Source organism: Pipistrellus hanaki, assembly GCF_964339955.1.
Source record: "Pipistrellus hanaki genome assembly, chromosome: 12".
Lineage (NCBI taxonomy): Eukaryota > Metazoa > Chordata > Mammalia > Chiroptera > Vespertilionidae > Pipistrellus > Pipistrellus hanaki.
The window spans coordinates 21,649,388-21,672,133 of record NC_140514.1 but is presented as its reverse complement, the minus strand read 5'-3'; the positions used below and the strand labels follow the sequence as shown (position 1 = coordinate 21,672,133).

Here is a 22,746-nt window from a genome sequence, read left to right as displayed (position 1 = left end):
TAAGGTAAATTATCAAAGGCTCCCCTGGCCCTTTTCTTTTTCTGGACCTGGACCCTCCCATTTTTTAAAGACTTGAATTTGAATCTCTAGCACAGAACATGCATGTGGATCAAAAGACAAAAACAAACAAACAAACAAAACACAAACCCACAAAACAAACAAACATCCCCACCCAAAACAGAAACAAAAAGGCATATTGCTTCTCAGTGCTTGTCCATAAAAACCACACTGATGGGTTTTACATTTTTTCGGCTGATGTCTTAGGTTCCTCCCTCCCCTCACCCCCACCCCTGCCCCCCACCCACCCAGGAGAATGTATTCTTATGAAATGAGTCAGTCCTGATGGCAAATATTAATTTAATTGAGCAGATACATTAATATCTGCTGGCCTTCCCACGAGTAACAATATAACCTTGAAAAAAAATTAGTGCTAGTAAGTGGAAAAACTTCTGACAGCCACCCAAAATAAAGGTAGGGATTTGTGTATGTACATGTGGAGAGACAATTACAATTCATAAGGTGAAGGCTGAGTCTGGATTTAAGAGGACAAACTATGAATCCAAGGACTAAATCTATAATAGTAGAATTCCAGGCTTCATCAGCAAGAAAGATTGGGAGAGCCTCCTGCCATCTCTTGCCCGGTGCCCCTGAAACCAAAGCACATGGGCACAGACCAAACACTACTGGCGGAGCCAGAGCCATGGCTAAGAAAGTTAAGGGGTGGTGGGCAGATGTGTGTTAGGAATGGTACCATCACACTTCATCTTTCTAACCAAAGTCAGCAGAGGCCAGAACAGAAACTTGTTGGTTTCAACTCAGTCTATCTTGCTAGCCTTTTGCATCCTTTTCCCCCTGGTCAGAGGCTCTTCTTCAGGGCCTATGCAAGCTCTAAGAGCCAGTCAATATGCTGCCTCCTCTGTGAAGCCTCCCCAGATTCCCCCCTCTGTGGAGACCTGGGACTTCATGTTTCTCATCTACTTAAATCATAATTTGTGTAAACATCTCCTTCCCTTGGTAAGCTCTATGATATGATACAGGAACCAGTCCCATGCTCCCAGTGCCTGGCCCCTCTTGTGCACTCACTGCACTGAAATGACTGAACTGGGGGCTGCAGGCCGGGCCTTGGCACAATGGTGAGGGAGGGAAGCAGCAGGACCGGCATGTACTGCTGCCCAGGGCGTGATGTGTGTACCTCAATGAGGCAATGGCCTTCACTAGCTTCTGAGCTACCTTCACACAGGCAGCGGCCCTCAGACCCAACTCCGTGGCCAGAGTCATGGAAAACCAGACCCAAGAGATAATGTGAGGAAGTGAAGCGATCCAAGGTCAAGGGAGGGGAAGACGGCTCCTCACTTCCTCTGAGCTTCCTGTCCTCCCATTCTGAGACGGGTCGAATCGAGGATCCAGACTATGGAGAAGCCGCCCCTGAGCCAGAGGCTCTTCTCCCTAGGGCGGTGCCTTCACCCTCACCAACTGGCGGCACAGGCATGAGCTCGAGCTTCTGAATGTCTGTAGGTCAAAGTTTCCAACCTCCGTGTTAATGACATTTGGGACCGGATACTTCTTTGTCACGGGGGCCCTCCTGTGTATTGTAGGATGTTCAGCTGCACGCCTGGCCTGGACTCACGAGTGCCAGTAGCATCCCCTGCTCCAAGCTGTGACAACTAAAAATATCTCCAGACACCCACACTGCTCTGGGTCATCCAAATGAAAGGGTCAGCTAGGGTGCTGGCCGGGAGGCAGAGGCAGGTGTGCTGGGCTGGTGTTCGGAGCCTGGGGTGAGGGACCAGCTCTGAGGCCTGGTGTCCTGGCTGCCTTGGGTTTTGCTTAGCCAGCACCTGGCATAGGGCCTGCCACATACGAGATGCTCAATAAGTATGTGCTGAATACACGAACGAGTGAATACACGTGTTCTATTTGCTTTCACCGATCTTATCCCAACTATGGCCACGTATGGATGAACTTTCTCTTTATTGCCCACTTCTCCCATGGGGCTGTACGCTCTACTGGAAGGGCTGATGGCTGTTAGATTCACCAATACGCACTTAACCTCTAGCACAACGCCCGGCACATTGGAGGCCTTCCACAAACGTTGTTCAATATTAGCTGAATGAAGTAATGGAAGGGAAAGAGTGAGGGAGAGAAAGGTGGGAAGGAAAAGAATGAGGTGAGGGACAGAGGAAGGGAAAAAAACCAGCGACAGCAAAAAGTATCCTGCTCTGATGTGACATTTTCCTAAATATGAAATGTTTCCCCCCAGACACCTGCAAAGTAATTTGAGATCTTTTTGACATTTTCATATGATGAATAATGTTAACTAGTTATGGCAAATGATACTGATTTTCCATGTATGATCAAGATATAATTTTTTTTGGTAAAATACCTATAACTAGGTAAATAATTGGGAGATGACTAAAAGAACAAGAAAAGCATGGTAAAGAGGGTACTTGGATGTGGCAAATTTTGCGACTGTGGAATGCCAACTACTGAACTCTGGGGCATTCTGACGGACGAAAGAAGCCAGCGCTGACATCCCAGTTCCTGGGCTGTTGCCGTGGTCCTGCCTCAGCCCAGGGGAAGGAAACTGGCCTGCTTAGCATCCCTGTTCCTCAGCTTCCACGGCTTTCCCAGGGCGGTAGGGAATCCCTTATTTGCCTCAGTACAAGTGTCTTAGGTGTAGAAATGGCTGCCCTGAGCAAGTACTAAGTGTTTTCAAATGTGAGGGATTATCTATAAAGGCAGGGACTGTCCATCTGCTACATGTCTGAATCCAGAGGCTGCATAGAGCTTGAGTGGACACTTCTTTTCCGACCAGTTCCTCAGCCACAGCGATGCCGTCATGGACACAGGTGCACAGGGCTCTCCTACCCTCCCTCCTTCTCCCTTCCCTCCCCTCCTCTTCCCTCTTCCCCATCACAGGCCACAATAGCAGGTATGGAAGGAGGGTTCAGCCAGTAGCCTAAGCAGCAGGGGTGATCCCAGAGCAAACTGAGTTGGTTTTGCTCCATTGAAACACCCACTGGAGGACACTGAGGGGCACAGAGCCCCCACCCCCAGGGAACACACACACACACACACACACACACACACACTGTCCTTTTCCCACAAGCAGAGCAATTGGTCCTGGGCTGGGCCATTCTCTCAGCAGCAGCCTCAGGAACAGGACCTGGCCTCCCAGTGGTGGTGGCCCTCAACGCCTTCCCCTTGGGGGGAGCAGAGGTAGGACCCAGAGAGGCAGGCAGAGGAAGGAGGGGCGGGGAGGAAGAGGGCATGTGCAGGGAGGAAGGAGAGAGGGGCACAGTGAGAAGAAATAGAGATGGTGGGAAGGCCAGGGGAGTAGGAACAGGTGCAGGGCGAACACTCACAGCTTTCAGGATGCTGACAGCTTCCTTGCTAAGCCAGACAGGGTAGAGCACGTCATCGTGGAGGATGGACTCAAACAGGTCGTCCTCGTTGTCGGCCTCAAAGGGGGGCTGCCCAGCCATCATCTCGTACATCAGCACCCCCAGCGCCCACCAGTCCACGGAGGGGCCGTACTCCAACTCCTGCAGGATCTGACCAGGAGACGGACGGCGTCAGAGACCAGCAGAGATGCCCGCCTGCGGCCACGCCTGTGCCACAAGTGCCCCTGGGCAGAGTGGAACCCCCATTTCCAGCTTGCCCCTCCACAGGCAGAGCCCCAAGTCACGCTACATTGTCAGCAAATTCAGTGACAGAAATTGTCAGCAAATTCAGTGACAATTGAGTTTGGGAGGCACTCTGTTGGGAGTCAACCATCAATTCCTCCAGGCTATCCTCCAGTGGGGACACTTCAATCTTGGCCTGTAAGATTTGTTTGAGCCCCAGATGAAGTTCCTGGCTGGTGTTTATAGCCAAGTTTTAAAAAAAAACATATTTTTTGACATTAAAATCAGGGTCAGAGGAGCAAGACGCAGACTAAGCAAGCTGTAAGTGACTGCGTGTAGGGAGTCCGGGTCTCCTGCCTCACGCTCGTCCCACGCATGGCTCACGGAGTGAAAGGTGAGCAGAATCTTAGTATCCTTTAAACGGCCACGATGTTGAACTTACCAGAGCCCTGTGCTCTTGGAAAGGAAATTACAGTCAGTCTCCTGACTCTTCTGTGTTCTAATCATAAAGGACCGCTTTGCTCTTGCATATTCCAAAGAAAGAATCTCCAATGTCCTCATCACTCCCACAACACGTGCTGATGAATCCTTAATTTACCTGCCTCTAGAAAGCCCCAGGCCCCCTTCATTTTATTTGAGGTGCCCCACATAGCAAAGGCCATGTCTCATGGCCTCCCAGGACACCTCAGACAGGTGACTTCCAATAACTTGTTCCAGGACATAACTCCAGCTCAGTCCTCAGATTTCAAGATAGCCAGGGGAGAGGAGGCTAAACCCCAATATATGGGCTTTCTGTAGTCGACTCCAAACCCCCTCTAGAGATAACAGGTGGTTTAGGATTAAGTAAGACGACCTGGATTTTGAAAATAGTAAAACCAAGTTCTAGAAATCTTTTAAACTTAAATGGAAAGGAATATAAGCAAATACAGTTAACGCTCCATGATTTGGGGCTGGCAATGTGTTTGGTGAGTACTCCTGGTATCTGAGCCCAGGGGTTAGCACATGGTATCTGTTAGAGATCAGAGTTACAGGTGCCACTGGCCTGAGGAGCCAGTAATGCTGCTCATGCCAAAGCCAAAGCCCAAACCAGTGCCTTCCCCAACCTTGAAAAATGCAGGGGCCTAACCTGTCTTACTATAGGATCGCCAGTTTCCATCCTTCAAGACATCTTTTGAGTCTCACCATCATCTCCTCCAGAAATCTTTCTCAAGTCTCCCTTTTTTCTCCTTCCCTAAGACCCTTACCTGTCTGTCTGTAAGATTTGCAGGGACCTGCCACATATTACCATGATTTTAGTTATTTTTTCATGGTCATCAGTCTCCCTAGGACATCTATACATAAGCAGGTGGGAGGCTCTAGAATTCTTTTGAGATCAGCTCAGTTCCAACACTCAGAAGACTGGCTTTCACATGTGCCCACTGTGTGTGCCTTACTGGGCACTCCTCCTTTCTCCCCTTGATCAGGGGACTCTGAATGCTAAGGAGGCCACCCTCCAGCCTCCAGGAGGTGGCTCTACTGAGTTCTAAGCCCCAGCAGGGAGATGGGAAGTGGCTGCCAGGTGGCCTGTGTATGCTCAGATAGGATCGCGCTGTGGGAACCACAAAGTGGGACCTGCCCACCCTTCCCCAAGCCTCTTCCAGAGCCTTCCCATTTGGGTGGCATCTTTTGTAAAATTCTTTTTAGGCTTGGCCCTAATTATCTGTGATGAAGCTGGTGAGAAGGGCAAGGCTTTGCACGCCATGGGAGGGCACCCAGTGCGGCAGCCAATCCCTGGAGTGGGTAGAGCTGGGGTAGAAGAGAAGGGCAGGCATTGGGTCTGATGACATCAAGCATTACCCAGGGCTGGCCACCATCCCTGGGGCATGGGGGCTGGGCGTGGAGAAAGAAGAGGGGTGTGATGGGGGTTAGTTAAGGGCACGTGGTGGGAAGAGAAGCCCTGGGGCAGAGCTAGTGCCTCAGAAGGTGTCTCTGATTTCAGATTAGCCTGGCACCTCACAGCCCCTCCTCTTTGAATAGAGGCTTATGATTTCTGAAGCATATTCATGCTCCATGCTTTAATCTCATTAGATTCTCAAACTGGCTTGATGAGGTGAGTAGGGCAGAAATTGTTATTCCCATTTGAAAGGTGAAGACCCAACGGTCAAAACATTTTGTGACTTGATCAGAGTCACATGAGGGCATTAATGGTCAAATCTGGCCTGGGATCTCAACTCTCAAGTCTGTGCTTTGCCCACCTGAGCGCACAACCCAGCAGCAGAGACCATGCAGCCTCATTATTACCCAGTGCCTGCTGTGCTAAGTGCATTAGAGGTATACTTCCACGGAGCCTTCCCCGCAGCCCTTGCTGAAGGAAGCAGCATCTTTATCAGCTGTAACTTGACCACATAAGACCAGGGACTATTAGCCACCTCACAGGTAGCGGTGATTCTGCAGAGTGGGCACAAGTGTAGATGGGAAGGCAGAGTGTCTGGGCCTCTTAAATCAGAGTTGTTCATTTTGAGTCTCACCAATGGAGTGCCTTTCATGAAAGTTGTGTGGGTGTTTTGTTCATCAGAAAGTGAATGGTTGCCTTGGGCTGAGTCCTTAGCACTACACTAGGCTGTCAACCCTTTGACTCTGGCATCAACTCAGAGGGACTGGAACCAAGCATTCTGATGATAAAGGATGAATGAGGAAGAGACTGAAGAGTGGGTCCCAGTGGAGAGCTGTGGCTTTCACTGATTTCTCCTTGAAGGTTATATTCAAGTATTCCTGCTAGGGGAACACACTAGCAGAGACTGACTGAAATCTCTATTCTTCCAATCTCTTAAAAGATAAACATTTTAATGAGAACTTACCTATTACTTGATCCTTACTTCCCAGATCCTCCCCAGGCAGTTTCTCAACTGTCCTTCCCTCTCACTCTGCCCTCTGATCCAGGTGGCTGATGCCCATCTACTTCCTGGGACAGGTCTGATTATGACCCTTCTACACTGGGAAGCCCTTAATGTGTCCACAGGTCCTACAGGATAAAGACCATCTTCTTTGGTCTTTTATTCTAATCTCATTCATTGTTAAGAGCACTAAGAAATCCTGTTATAGCTATACTGTTTTCCTTTCTTTAAAAAGGCCAAGAATGTTCTTATCCCTTCATCTTTGCTCATGTTGGATTGTCCCAGTTCTCATTCATATAGTCACTCAACAAACCATTACTAAGAGCCAGATTTGTGGGCTGAATCCACGAAGTACCCAGATTAGAAACAAAGCTGCCCTAAAGGATTCATAGCTCAGGGATGCTGAACCTCCCCACCTGCCCACCCCCACTCAACCCTCCCTATTGTTTTCAGGAATGTTCCCCACCCCCACCACCAAAGGAAATCCTGCTAATTCTTTGCAACTCAAATCATTCACCAGGTGCTCCAGAAAGCCTGCCCTGATCCCTGAGGATACCATCTTGAGTTTATTGTACCAACTGGTTCTACTTAATTAGTTGTTTACTTACCTGCCACTCCCTCTAGACCAAAAGTTCTTTTGGAAGTGGCCATTGTCTATGTCAATTATTTCTCCCCACACTGCTTTGTGTCTAGCAGGTGCTCAAACAATGCCCACTGAAAGGAAAAGAAGTCTTAAGTGTTCTAACACACCTATCCACCACTGGCAATGCTTCCCATCTTCCATGTGTCACAACCCTCAAGAACATTTTTATTAAGTATGTGTGATAGGCTATGTCTTAAATCTGAATCATATCACACTAGCTATTGCTCAGTTGGGCAAGCTTGATCCGGAGAAACTCAAGGCAAACCCTTTATGATGAATAAGATATCTAAACAACTTTCACAAAAGGCATCCCATTGGTGAGGCTCAACATGAACATCTCTGATCTCCATTGTAATGAGGCAGTTAATCTCTTCCTCTTCCTTCTCCTCCTCCATCTCCTCCTCCTCCTTCTTGATCCTGTGTGCTCCCTATGTAGAATCACCACTACACTAGAAATGACAAATCACTCCTGGTTTTTCTGTAGGCAAATTATAGCTGATTAAGTTCATTACGCCTTTATCAATGGTGCTCCTTTATTCTGCTTAGAAGTAAAAACCACAATACATGTCAACAAATGTCTCTTGGTTCTAGCTCCACTGATAGTTCTGGACTGGAATAAAAGAGAAACATGTAGGAGGACCTGCCCAGAGTTGGAGAATGACCTGTTACTTTCTGCTTCCCCACGTCTTTAAGGAGAAATCAGCAAACCTTTTCTTCGTCTTCCCTGGAATCCATCCTGGTTCTCTACAGCCTTTGCCCAGCACCACCCGGTGACCCAGTCCATGGGGCTGAAGCCCTGGCTCAGCGGTGGCAGCAGGAGGAGGTGGCCCTTGCACAGGCTCTTACCTCGGGAGCGATGTAGTCAGGAGTCCCACAGAACGTGGTTGTCGTCACACCATTCAGAATCCCTTCCTTGCACATCCCGAAGTCAGCCAGCTTGCAGTGACCTTCTGCATCCAGAAGGATGTTGTCCAGTTTCAAATCCCTGCAAGATGGGCCAGAACCATATGGTTAATGCTGCACTCATTCCAATGCAGTCTTCTTGAGTTGGAGAGAGGCACACATCTCAGGGAAATCTGCTACAGGAAAGAACGTCTGTTCTCCCCAACACGATGGAGGTGCTTCTGGCAACCTGAGGACTGCTGAGCTGTAATACAGTTATTAGCTATTAAGTAACTCTTAAAAGTATGTGCCGGCCAAAATCAGTTTGGTTCAGTGGATAGAGCGTCAGCCTCCAGACTGAAAGGTCCCGGGTTTGATTCTAGTACCTTAGTTGTGGGCACATCCCCAGTAGGGGGTGTACAAGAGGCAGCTGATCGATGATTCTCTCATTGATGTTTCTAACTCTCTATCCCTCTCTCTCCTCTCTGTAAAAAATTAATAAAATATAAATATATTTTTTAAAGTATATGCTGAAATTCATATTATTTAGACCTTGATATGCCCCTGCCCCTGTGAGTTAACCATGCAGATCACCTAAAAAAACAAGACTGACACATGTGAACATCAATGAGTGAGATAAAACCACAGAAGAATCAGGTGATACTTTACAGAGCATCAGCTATGTGAGCTGTTGAATTGCCGGGGGAGGCCAGAGATGGCTGGTGCAGGCAGATGGCTTCCGGGAATCAGTGACTCTCAAGAGGAGCTTGGATAGATGGGAAGGTTTCAAAAGAGAAAAGGTGGGAGGGAGGGGAAGGTCAACACAGTAGATGCAAAAGGTAGTGAAGAGACCAGTGAAGTGGGTCCCAGTGAATGGTGAGGCCAGACGGGCATGTTCAAACCACCCATGAAGAGCCTCCGGCGCAGGAAGAGGGGTTGGAAGCTCACACTAACGGCAATGGGAGCCCTGCCTGCATGTGCACTGGGTACTTGCAAGATCAGTCTTTCAGGAGCAAGCAAGCTGAGTGGGGGGAGGGTCTGGGCAGGACAGAAGACACTGGTTGCAACAACCAGGACCTCCAGAGCCCAGGTGGTTCTGTGCATGAGTGAGACCCTGGTGGCTGCTGGATCAACCGGTGCAGCTGCCTCATAATACAGTTATTAGCTATTAACTAGCGCTGTAATAGTTATTAGCTATTAACTAGCTATTAACAGCATGTGCTGAAATTCATATTATTATGTGAATCTGTGTAAGATCTTGTATAAAATCGGGGGTTTGGGGTAAGAATTCCCTATCAAGCAAGTCTGCAAACCCCAGACCTGTCCCACAAAGGACCTAGACTCCTGAATTGAGGTTCCCCCCTACCCTGGGACTTCCTCAGGAGCCACTCTTACAAAGAAGGCCCAGACTCTTGCACACAGACCAAGAGGGGCCTTCCTCCCAAGCCTGCTGGCATCTGGACTTGAACTACCCCCCCCCCCCAAAGGAATCCAGGCCCAAGTGCAAAGATGGGGCAGGAAGCACTGGGGCCTGCCTGTCTTGCACCAGTGGCCCCATTTCCACTTATAGCTGGGACTTCTTGAGAAAAGAGAACTAAGATGTGCTGCTCTAAGCAGATGTTCATGCACTGCAGGAGGAACAGTGAGCCCAACCAGCCCAGTCCCCGAGGCTGGGGTCCCCAACCCCCCTGGCCACTGAGTGTGGTCAGGGCTTAGCTTTGGCTGGGGTTGGAGAACAGTGACATGAATACCAGCTTGGCTCCGGTATTCTGGGGTTTAATCACTGTTGTGGCCTGGACCTGGCAAAGTCACCTTGATGCTCTGTTACCTTATCTGCCAATTCAGACCAGATACATTCCTGCTCCTAGGCCTGTGCAAAGTAGCCGGTCTTCAATACTGTTATTCTCACTTCCTTCGTGAGGAATCTGAGAGGGAACCAGATGTCCTGTCTGCCCGCCCACAAATGCTGGAGTTCTTGAAGGTGGACATCGGCCCAGTTACCACCCTTTCATGCTCTCTAATCTAGAGTTGCCTTTCCAAGACCCAAGCGCAGGCATAATGACCATCAAGGCAACACCCACTGTAATAGTAACAATAAAAACATGGGGGAAGCACCATGGTCTACAAACTATACTAAACAGCACTGAGAATTAGGGAGAGCACATTCAGTTATTATAACTGACAGAAATGAGTGAATAGAAGGCAGAAGAAGGAAAGTGGTTTCTGTAAAGTGACAGGTCCCCAGCTCCGGAAGCTGCTCTCGCCTCTGTGTGCCATACTTCTTTCAATGCCAGCCACCAGCCCCAGCCCCAGTTTTTTTTTTGTTTGTTTGTTTGTTTTTTAATCCTCACCTGAATATATGCTTAGAGAGGTGAGAGAGAGAGAGAGAGAGAGAGAGAGAGAGAGAGAGAGAGAGAGAGAGAGAGAGAGAACATCGATTGGTTTCCTTCCATACACGCCTGACTGGGATTGAACCCACAACCCAGGTATGTGTCCTGACCGGGAATAGAACCGGCCGCCTTCCACTGTACAGAATGATGCTCAACCAACAGAATCACTCTGGCCCGGGAGCCCTAACATTTTAGGGACCCCGCTTGCCTCCACTTACAGCACTCTCTTTTAAAGCCTTTGTTATGTCATAGGAAGGACTACTAGTAGTTCTAATGGGTATGAATGGAATAGATTCAGAAGATTCCACACCAGCCTGAACCTAGCCCTTGATCTGAAAACTGAGACTCAGCCTTTGCTTCTGCTAGGGCTCCTACTCAGGGGAAGAGAAGATGGGTTGTCTTCCTTCTCCCCACCTCCTGCTCCTCCCCTGCCCTGGGCCAGATGCACTCCTCTTTGCTTTCAGTGCTGCCTCCTCACTAGAGGTCTATGGCTCCGTGGGAAGAGGCCAGGGGTTGGGAACAGATGTTTCCCAGCCTTGCCTGCTCAGAGGCCCAGCTTGCAGGGCAGGGTAAGTGGGCTTGTCTCCTTCCTGTGAGTTCCCACAGAGATCAGGCCAGGGATGCAGCAGGTACTCATCAAACTTGTTCACTGGCAGCTTTGCAAAGAAGGTCTTCTGCTTCAATATGAGTTCCTATCCACTCGGTTCTCAAATACAAGGCAAGGACTTTTGAGGACTGGGGACATTTCTAAGGAATGGGGTCATTTCTTTAATAGTGGATGGAAATGCAGCAAAATCCCTTTCCCTCTATATAAGCCAATGTGACTAGCCTTTGCTTATTAGGCTTATCAACTAATAGTTTCATGTACTTTCTTGAATAGGTAATACAGTAATAAAATCCAAAGTATAAAAGGGCATATGGTATATACTCTCCCTCCTGCATCTGTTCCTCAAGCAATCCTTTTTCCCCCTGAAGGCAACTGCTTTTTATTTAATCTCCGTGTATCCTCTTGTTCACTTTATACATGAATGAGAAAATGTGAATATATATCCTGCATACCCTGGAGATATTGCGGGTTCCAGATCACAATAAATGAGTATCACAATACAGTAAGTCATCCAAATATTTTTGGTTTCCCAGTGAATATAAAAGTTATGCTGACACTACCCTATAGTCTAAGTGTGCAATAGTGTTACGTCTAAAAATGTACTTTCCTTGATTAAAAAAAAATACTTTATTACTAAAAATGCTAACCATCCTCTGAAGCTTCAAGTCATAATCTTTCTGCTGTTGGAGGGTCTTGCCCAAGTAACAGCAAAGATTACTGATCCCAGATCAAATAACAAATATAATAAGAAAGTTAGGAATATTATGAGAGTTACCAAAATGTGAAACAGACACGAAGTGAGCAGATGATGTTGGGAAAAGGGCACTAATAGACTTGTTCAACACAGGGTTGCCACAGACTTCAATAGGCACAATATCTATGAAGTATAATAAAATGAGATATGCCAATCCTTACAGCTAAATGGAGCTTACCATATGCACAACTTCATACCTTAACTTTTCCACTTAATATACAGTAGAGATCTTTCTGTCCTGGCACATAAAGAGTCTCCTAATTCTTCTTTATGGCTGCATAATACTCCATCATATTTACTGGGGGGCATTTAGGATGATTCTAATACTGTACTATTACAAACGGGGCCACAGGAAGCTTGTATATGACAGCTTGCAAAGCTATGAAGGTACACCTTTCCTAGAAAAGGTAAATGTACACATTTCCTAGAAAAGACATTTCTGAAACTGATAAGACAAGAACAGATTTCCATGGGTGTTGCCAAACTACCTTCCTTAGAGGTTGAACAATTCACTCTTCCGTCAGCAGTATGTCATAGTGCTTGCCAATATGGTTACCAAGTTTCTGACAGTCTGATAATATCTTAGTATGTGCTTAAGTTTCTCTGTAAGTCTGAGGATTTTTCATATATTTTAAAGTGATCTGTATTTTCTTCTGTATACTGTCTACTGCCCATTTTCCTTTTGTGGTGTTTGGGTTGTATTGATTTTTTGGAGCTCTTTCTATGTTAGGGACAAACTTGGTATTTTGTCCTACTTTATTGTTTTTGACATTTACTTTCTTTTTACTGATGAGAGAGAGAAGAATTAATACTTATTTATGCATTCATTGGTTGATTGTTTTGCGTAGCCTGACCAGGGACTGAACCCTTCACCTTGGTGCATCGGGCTGATGCTCTAACCAACTAAGCTACTCTGCCACAGCAACATGTACTTTTGACTTTGCTTGCAGTGGTTTTTACCATGTTGATATTATTTACTCTTATGTAATTGAGTTGATGTTTTATTTTTTATTTTGGATTTTAAGTCTTAATTTGAAAGAGTTTAGCCATTTCAAAGTTATAAAAACAACCTCCCAATGTTTCTCCTGGTACTTTAATGCTTTCATTTTATAAACTTGCCTTTGATGTATCTGGCATTTGTCCTGATAAAAACTGTGAGGTGGAGATCCAACTTTGTTTCCAGACATTTAGTGAGCTGTCTCAATTCCATATGTTGAATAGTTCTTATCTTTTCCTCATTGACTGAAATACCACCCTATTACATGGTGGTGCTAGATCTCTACATGCATTTGGATTTATTTCTGTACTCTTCAGTCCATAATATTGCTCTATACCACACTTTTTAACTTATTATAGGCTTATAATATGCTCAGTAGGGCTGAGCTCCTTATTCTTCTTCTTTTAAAATTACTGGCTACCCTTGCTTGTTTATTTTTCCAAATGAACTTTAGAGTCATCTGTCTAGTTTTTAAAAAAAATATCCGGGTGTTGATTTTATTGGGAACATGTTTAAAGTTATAAATTAACCCAGGGAGAATTGATATTTTTATGATGTTGAGTCTTCCTATCCAATAATATTATTTGTCTATTTCTTCAAGCCTTGTTTGTGTCCTTTGGGAGAATGTTAAAATTCTCACATATAGGTCTTGTACATATCTTATTATATTTTATGGCATCTTGCTGGCTGTCCCAATATCAATTCTCACTTTCTTCCTTGGAGAGAGAATTCTGTTTAAATCCATGCACATAGCCACACAGCTATAAAATAGAATTCAAAGCCTTCCTCAGAGATGGGGGTGGTCATGTGACTACATTCCAGCTAATCAGATGTGTGAAAGCCTCCTTAAAAGGAAGAACCTTCCTCTGTGGTTCTTTCCTTCCTCTCTCCTGTGGCCTGAATGCAGATGTAATGTCTGGAGTCCTAGCATATACTCCTTTGAACAAAAAGACAAGGACCAGGCCCCAGGAGTGGTTGCTGGAATGCTACCTCCAGATAATGTTCACATGAAAAAGAAATAAACTTCTATCTTATTTAAAGCACTGTTGTCTGGGGTTTCTATGTTAATAGCAACTGAATTCACTTTAAATAATCCCAGTTATTATTTTATATTTTTAATCCTTATATAGTAAATGGTGTCTTTTCTTCCATGATATCGTCTATTTTGTTGTCTAAGTATATACAGTCTGCTGATTTCTGCTTATCAGTCTGTGTCTTGCCACTCTATTGAACATTATTTTTACAGAGGAGTTTTCCAGTTGATTCTCCCAGATTGTCCAAATCACCTGTAATTAGTAATCATTTTTACCTCCTCTTTTGCAGTGTTTATATTTATTTCTCTTGTCTGATTGTGTCGTCTAGAATTTTTAAGACCAATGCTAAACAATGATGGTGATAGCACACATCTTTGATAGTCCCTGATTTTTTTGGTGGGGGGCGGGAGACGTAGGGAGTAGAACCTCTGAGCATTTCTTCCTCAGGCAGAATGTCTTTTTCGTTGTCCCTGTCGCTTGGCACCCAGATTGAAGGCTACCTAACTGCATTCTCCATCAGAATAAGGACCTGTGAGAACTGCTGTGGAACCTCCCTTCCACCCCAGCTGCCAGAGGGCCAAATGGGCTGTGGGGAAGAGGGGAAGGAGCAGGTCATGAAGAATCCCTTGCGTACAGGGTCTCTAAACCTTGTCACATTGGATTGACATTTGAGGGTGGATAATTCTTTTTTTTAATATATTTTATTGATTTTTTACAGAGAGGAAGAGAGAAGGATAGAAAGTTAAAAACATTGATGAGAGAGATTCATCTATCAGCTGCCTCTTGCACACCCCCTACGGGGGATGTGCCAGCAACCAAGGTACATGCCCTTGACCGGAATTGAACCTGGGACCTTTCAGTCTGCAGGCCGACGCTCTATCCACTGAACCAAACGGGTATCGCTGGATAATTCTTTGTTGTGGGGGCTTTTCTGTGCACCACAGGATGCTACGTAGTATCCCTACCCTCTATGCATGAAATGCTATTAGCAAAAATATAAATAAATAAATAAATGCTATCAGCTTCCCCCTTCCCCCTCCCCCCTCCCTTCAGTTGTGAGAACTCAAAATGTCTCTAGACATTGTCAAATGTCCCCTGCAGGGCCTTGGGTGGACAACTACTGTTGTAATCTAAGGCCCCAAGATGGTCTGGTCCAGGTCATGAAGCCAAACAGGAATCTGGGAGCAATGCTCTGGTTTTGAAGAAAAAGTGGCCAGGCCTGGAGTGTCCCCTGCCATTTGATCCCCAGGAGACAGAAATCCAGCCCCTGTCATCCCTGATAATGTTGGAAATATATAAGGAAACTCAGGCTCAGGAAAGGTAAGTCATGACATTGCCTGGCTGGTAAGAGACAGAGTTGGGCTGAGTCTATATGACCGCCCGTGAGCCCCTTTCAGATCAGATGTAAAACCATGAGTTGGAAATGTCTAACTGCTGATCGGACCTAAATTCCTTTGGGCTGGGAAAGGAAGGCTTCGTGGTGAGAAGGGAACACAGAGACCAGGAGGTCACAGTCGCTGACAGGGAAGAATTGATTTAGAAGCCGCATGGTATAACCAAGGCTCCCTTGGGGTAGGAGCACAGATCTCTCCCAGAAACTCAAAAGATAGCAAGAGAGGAAATTCCCAAAATAATGTACCTTCAAATTTTTTTCTATAAAACCTGAAGGGGGAATAAAAAACCACAAACACCCAGCAGTTAGTTTTATAAAGGGTTTGAAAAAAACACACATAGCTTATCTTCTAAGATAAGCTATTGGGTGGGAAAGGAAAGAGATCTGTAAGGAAAGCAAAGGACCCAAAAATGAGTTCCTATGAGGTGGGGGAAAATGTTCTCATCCTGAGGGAGCAGTGATAGGTCAAACTTATGATTTTCCTTTTAACAAAAATATACTTTCAATGTGATAAAAAAAAAAAAAATCAACTGTTGATATCTCTAGAAATATGGATAATTTGACTTCTAGGACTTGCCCCCCTCATAGTTATCTGTGCATCTCACTTGGTGTCTGGCTTATGTATAAGCGGTTGTCAGTGTCTACATGTCATCATCTTAAATGCTGGGCGGCTCCTCCAACTCTCTCTTCCTAAAGATGTTCAGGTCAGAAGTGAAGGAGTACTGACACTGAATCATAACTCTGCTATTTACTAGCTGGAGGATGTTGGGCTGGTCCAGACTATCTTTGGGACTCATTTTCCTTATCTATAAAATGGGGATAATTGTGCCATCGCTGAAGGAATAACAGAGGTGAAGGCTCTAGCACAGCGCCTGGTACATGGCAGTTACCTCAAGAATTCCGCCCTCTCCAGTAATCTTCAACAGGCATTTCTTAAAATACACATCCCTCATGGGGCAAGTCACTACTAGATCCCTAGCAACTTTTTATTTTTTGAAAAATACTTATTACTTTCTATTGTGTGTAATACACTGAGAGAGACACTGGGATGAAAATAAAAATAGGAAGTGTCAACTTTAACATATGGGAGAAAGGCATGGATGATTGAATGACACTTAAGTGAGAGAGAGAAAGAGAGAGAGAGAGAGAGAGAGAGAGAGAGAGAGAGAGAGAGAGAGAGAGACTGACTAACTTTTAGTCTAGTCCAGTGATAATATCAGGGATTCTGTCCCCTGGGCCTAGGGAATGACACTGCATGGGAACACCAAGTGCCCAAGGGAGAGAGCACAGCAGGGGAGGTGGGAGTGGGGGTAGGGTTGCACAGGTATTCCTAATCAGGGTTGATTGACAGCTTCCAGATCCTGGCAAACTTCACAGGACCTGGGATGGCCATGCTGCGAGCCCAGGCCCTTTGGTAGAGCCATGGAGCTGCTGTGGTTGGCAGCTTTTATTTGTTCCTCTGCTGTTGGATCACCAAGCACTATCACTTCCTTATCTCCCTGACCACAGTCCTGGCAGGGGGTATCACCATCCACACTTTATAAATAAGAAACTTGGTGGGCACACGGTGAACAAGGGACCTAAATGTTACAAAGTTGGGTGGAGTCCTGTTTTCTTAATATAGCACCTCAGTGGTCTCATCTGCAAATTCACCCTTTGCTATTTATAAAATTTTACTTTCCCAACTTGATGGCAGACTCCCCAAGAATAAGCGCCAGGAAACTCTTTTTGTAAACCACACAGCATTTAGCAAAGGGTTGGCACACATGGCAGCCTTCGCACATGACGGCAAATTCTTCCATTTACTTAAAGATGAAAGATTAGAAGCATTACTTTGCAGATGCCAAGTATCTGGATCACCAGAGAACAGGCCCTCGGGAGGTTATGAAGAAACCCTGCTTGTTTTTGGACAAATAGTGGAGACTTGTGAATGACTGTGGTTAATCAGATGGGAAGACATGCTCTTGGCTAATAGATGTTACCAAACACCTTCAGAAATTTAACAGCATATTCAAGAGGAAGACAATTACCCCCTTCAGTATAGTCAGATGCCCCTCAACCTTGTGGCAAATGTTGGTGATTGGCATATTCCACTTGGCTTTCTCTGCACAGGCCCCTCCCACCTTGCCCAGGAAAGCCAGATCGCTCCAATGCCACCCAGGCCAGACAGGATGATCGGGAAGAAGCCTAGGAACATGCACCTCATGCCTCTCTATCAAACAGAAAAGCATAATTTGCTTCAGAGACAAGGTAACTGATTTCAAAATTTTCCACTGCAGTGCTGACACCTAAGAGTCAAAGCTCATATTTCACTCTGGGCCATTCTGTAGCAAACACCTTCTCCAATCCTTCAATAGAAATAGCTCAATCATTTAGAAGCAAAACAATAACTACTATATATTTTTAAATGCTCTTGTATACCAGGCTCAGTATTAAGTCTTCTACATGGTTTATCTCATTTTTATCTCACAAATAGCGTATGAGTCTGGTAGGACTATTATTATCCCCATTGAAGATCTGCCGGGGGTTAGCTACCTGGCCCAGGGCACACAGGTGGTAATAACAGAGTCTGCTCTGTCTGACATCACCTCCCATGCTCTTAACCAGTTTTCCCTGTAGCAGGAGGAGGAAAAAAAAATTGTATCCACACTCCTGCCCTTTTTTGGAATTGAGAACACAGTTGATACTGTTGGGGTGATGGTTGTTTTTGACTCATAGCAACATGGTTATAAGACATAACCGATAATGCCATTTTGACCAAACAGATGACCCCCGAGTCTGAAGAGAACAGACCTTCAGCTATTACAGTGACAGCTGGAAACCTGAGGTGTGAAATTGCACCCCCTTTCACAGCCAAAATAAATACTGGGACTGTACCTGGGCATTAAGATTTGGAATCACGGCAGAACAACTCCTCTGATTGCATGGTTGTCCAATTATTTATTTTATCCACAGCAATGAAAGCAAATTCTTATCCTTAATACTCATGGATAATAACCTGGCCTCCACTGATGCAAAAATAGGCCTTGACTTATGTCCCTAGCAAGTGGTGTGGGCTGCCCTGCCTGTCATGATGCTATACCTAGTGCCCCATTCCTCTCCAGGCTATCAATCAACTTGCACCTCAAAATGGCCATTTGGGGTTCAGTGTCCATTCAGGAGCTAAGGACAGTGGTGACCACAAGCAAGACATTCCTCTGAGTTTTACTGTCCTCCAATATGAGATAAGATGGCTGGATGAGTTCATCCCTAAGAACCCTCTCATCTAAGATCTGGAGTCCATGAAGCTTGAACTTGCAATCCTGGCTGTTGCATGTTCAATAATGTTTCCCCTTCCACTTTGGAGCAAACCTTTGCCCAGCGGATGTTTTACACAAAATGTGAATCAGATGAAACTCTCCTGCTTGCATTCTTCAATGACCTACGGACATGCTTCCTAGAATGGCATGAGAGGGATCTGCGGTCTCCACCAGCCTGGCCTTTTAGTCTAACACCTCACCTCACCCCCTTGCAATCCAAACCTGGGGCCTGTGGGAATTTGGGCTTGGGAGAGTCTCAGATGTGAGTCTGTCTCCTGCCTCGCTGTCACGCCACAGGCCCTAGAATAGAGTCACAGGGACAGGGCCTGGAATCCCCCAGTGCCTGACACATCCTAGTTTCTCAATACCTGTTGGTCAAATGGATGAAGGAATGAATGAGCAGAAAGTTGATTTATAGATCGCGGCCCTAGGCAGCAGGATGACCTGGACAAGCATTTCAGATAACATATGGAACTATTAAAACATAGAAGGCTCAAATCATCAGAGGTAGCTGAATCAGCCATTCTCTCAAAACTTCTAATCCCTCCTCCATTACATTCAGGAAGAACCCCTCTGCTACCTTCCAGCAGCTTCCATGGCAGTCACAGTAGAACTCAAATGCCCTGAAATGGCTATTTGAGGTACAGTGATGCCTCACTCTGGCTCCAGGTATGGCCCTCCTCTCCCCATCATTTGGTGCCACCTCCCATCCTTCCCCCCCTCTCCCCATCCAGTATGGGGGTCTCTGGTAGATCAAGCTCACCAAGCACATTTGCCACACCCCTGTTCCCTCTCCCTGGAGAACAAATTCCTTGGCATTCAGGTCTCTGTCTCCATCCTCTTTCTTGAAAGGAGCCCCTCTTGACCACCCACTGCCTGCTCCAGCCCCCTACTTTAACCCCAGTCACCTTGGTCATTTCCTTTGCAGCAATCATAGTTTGTAATTATTTTGTCTATTTCCTTGAGTTTTACTCAGTGAGATCCATGAGACCCGGGACTGTGACTTCATGTTCATAGCTTAGTCCCCAGAGCCCTACAAAGTGCCTGACACTCAATGTTCATTGACTGTCTGGATAAGATAATGGGCAGGAGCCCTATTAAGTCCATTTGAATGACCTTCCAGTTAATAGCATGATTATAACCACGAATGAATTGCCTTCTTGGCCCTACTATGTAATGTTCCACAATATTTACTGAGTTACCATTCACAGTCTGTTTTTGTGCTAGGTCTTGACCATCCTGAGAGAGAAGACCCAGTCCCTGTCCTCAAGGAGGGGTCTGAAGGGGGCAGAGGATGCGAGGCAAGAAAACTCGGGATGGTAAATTCTACACCAGTGGGACAACCAGGACACCACCATTGCCCTTAGAAGGCAAAGGCTGATGGTCTCGCCTTTTTTGGGCTCAGCGATTTGTAGCTGGAAATCCAGCCAGCATTCTGTCATCACAGAAAGGGCCACTCCAGCTAAAGGACCAAGAGTAACCTTTCTGGGGGCGTGACTGGGGCCTGGCGGAAGTAGATTGTAGAACACTACGCAGGGCCCAGAATTCCGGGACGGGAAGGCCAGCAAGCCACCCTGCAAGCTCCTTTGTCAGGAGGAGAAGCTGCCAAAACTGGGAAGCCTGGTCTTCCATGCGCAGCCCCACGAGGAGCCACGTGCTAGGAGAGCGGTCAGCCCAGATAAAGCGCTGACGAAACACAAATGAAGCTCCCCACGAGTTGAGGGGGGATGTAAGGAAAGCACGTCTTCCTGTGAAGTGGGGGTCACCCAAGTGGCCGAGGACATCAGAAGCCTCATGCAAGGCCAGGAAGCTGAAAACGACTGACCTCGGTGGGGACACAGAACAGATTTTATTCTTCTTTAAAAAAGAAGCCTTACATTTATATTTGTTTAATTTGGCCACTGAACGTATTTGCTTCAAGACAGTGTGGTGCTTTTCAGCTAATCAGAAATGTGAATGGGCGCACGCGTGTGTGTGCAGGCATAGTGTGTGTGCAGGCATACGTGCCGCTTAGGGTCTAGGGTTGTGTTCATGCCCACACGTGTATCTACGTACTTAAGAGACCTACGGCTAATAAACAGACGACAGGGGTCCATGAGCATCAGGCAGATTAAGAAGATCCCTGTGTTTTTTGTTTTTTGTTTTTCATCAGAGCGGCCACATTCTAGTAGAGTTTACAAAACAAAAAGAATTAGAGCTAAATACAGTCTCCACTGTTACATGTGATGCCTATTTACTGGGTACTTACTATGCACCAGGCAGTTCCAGGTTTTGGTGGGAGGGCAGGGGTCTACCAGTAGCTGAACCTGCACATTCTGAGTCTGAGGTGCCTTGGAGACATCTGACTGAACATGCTGAGCAGGTGGTGATACATGAAGGTTTGGGCTGGAGAACTAATGAGCTGTGTGAAATTTCTAAGAGGATAAAGTGTGAGAAAAGGAGCATGCTAGCCCTGGTCTGTGAGCAAGTCCACAGTTAATGAGCAGGACTTGCAAGGGAAGAACCAGAGAGGAAACTCAGAAGACTGAGGTGACCAGGAAGCCTAAGGAGGGGGAGTACCTCAACCAGGGGGCATGTCAGTCACTGACATGCTGTTTCAAGTTTGGTGATTCAGCAGTTCCCAGGTCTTTTTATCCAAGAGAAAGAGAGTTATTTGTCTTTATTTGTATTTACTGATATTTTCTCTTTATCCTTTGAAATTCCAGTTTATAAATAATAATGATAATAATGATGATAATAATCATATATAAGTGGCATTTTTTAAGAAAAGACTTTCCAGATCCATACAGGTATCATGTGCCAGAGTCTGCAAACCCACCAATGGGAAAGAGGAAGGGATTGACAGAATTCCACTCAGAGTGGGGAAAAAACAAAAACCCAACAGTTCTGTAAGTGACAATGGGAGACATGACCTTGTACAAGACAGTAGCTATTGCCTTGAAAGAACTTCCATTCAGAGAAAACCTAATAGAACTGCATGTTCCATTAGTGGGTACACTGGTGCCCCAGCCCATCAATAGCTCAGTTTCCTGGGCCCTTCTCTTTCTACCCCAACAGGCCCATTGCCATCTGGTTGTCCTCCCCGCATTCCCTACCTACTGCTCCATCTGAGGGGGAGACTGTACTCCGGATACTTCCTTCTCATAAAAACCACCTTCCCCCAAACTGAGTCCTTCTGAATAACTTTCAGATCTGCTCAATGTCATTGATGTAAGGTGGACACTATAGTTTGATATGTAACTTCCCCCAGAGAACCCCATATGGTGATTAGATGCATAGACTGATCAGAAGTCTCTGGAGAGTTATTGGAGGAGATGGGCACAGTTTTAATAGCTTCTCAATTCCTGGCTGGAATGGCCACTGACTTATCCTCACCTCCGAGTTTAGCGTGAATCAGCCACTTCCTTTCTTTTCTTTTTTTTTTTTCTTTTTTTTTTTTTTTCCTTAACCACAGGACCATTCTTGAAGCAGTATTGGGATTGCTTGATGTTATTCAGCTCAAATTCAGAGTGCTGTGCATTCCTGGCTTAGCTAGAAACCACTGGCTGCATTTTATCCTCATACTGGAGCAGGTGGTTTGGACACAAATGTGGATGAAATAGTCAGTTATGTTCAATGGAGGGAGGTACCTAAGGTTGACCCATCTCTACTATGAGAAAAAGTAATAACCAGCTTTAAACAGTCTCTCAGTTACAATCCAGGTCATGGAAGTATACTGGGGGTCTGGGGATATACATGCAGAGCACAGCAGACTCTGGGATTTAGCATTTATAGCTTTACCCTTCTTTAGCTACCCCAAGGGCCCATGACAAGGAGCAATTGCTACCTGCATCAAGTACATATTTTAATTTGGGTTTTAAGGAAGTCTGTGTGTGCTGTAAGCCAGCTGGCCAAGCGAATGAGTAGAGACAGTGACAAGTTCTGTGAGAGAAATAGTTCTCAGCCAGAAAGCAAGTGGTTTGACCCAATTAAGCACAGGAATGTATAATTGGTTGGTGGTTTAGATCTGGAACAAACAAGTCCCCCAAATAGACTACTCAGAAATAAAGAAATCATGATTTGTGAATTTATTTTAGCAAGTGCTATGGCAGAAACAGAAACTTTAATGAAAACTAAAAAGGTGGTTAAAATGTGCTATGAGGATGTGCCCGGGTCATACATAACTCTCAACATCTCTCCCTCCCTCTCTCCCTCCTTCTCTCCCTCTCTCTCTCTCTCTCTCTCTCTCTCTCTCTCTCTCTCTCTCTC

At 45.8% G+C, this 22,746-nt stretch overlaps 1 protein-coding gene across 2 annotated transcripts in view; it reads right to left on the bottom strand.

The window, feature by feature from the left end:
• PRKCE (protein kinase C epsilon) overlaps positions 1-22,746 on the bottom strand; it is a 436,087-nt gene that overhangs the window by 20,747 nt on the left and 392,594 nt on the right. For both annotated transcript variants that reach the window (XM_084901004.1, XM_084901005.1), the window contains 2 exons: positions 7,989-8,127; positions 3,366-3,554 (listed from right to left, as the gene is read on the bottom strand). In XM_084901004.1, coding sequence (XP_084757130.1) covers positions 3,366-3,554; positions 7,989-8,127 — 328 coding nt within the window. The remainder of the gene's footprint in view (positions 1-3,365; positions 3,555-7,988; positions 8,128-22,746) is intronic.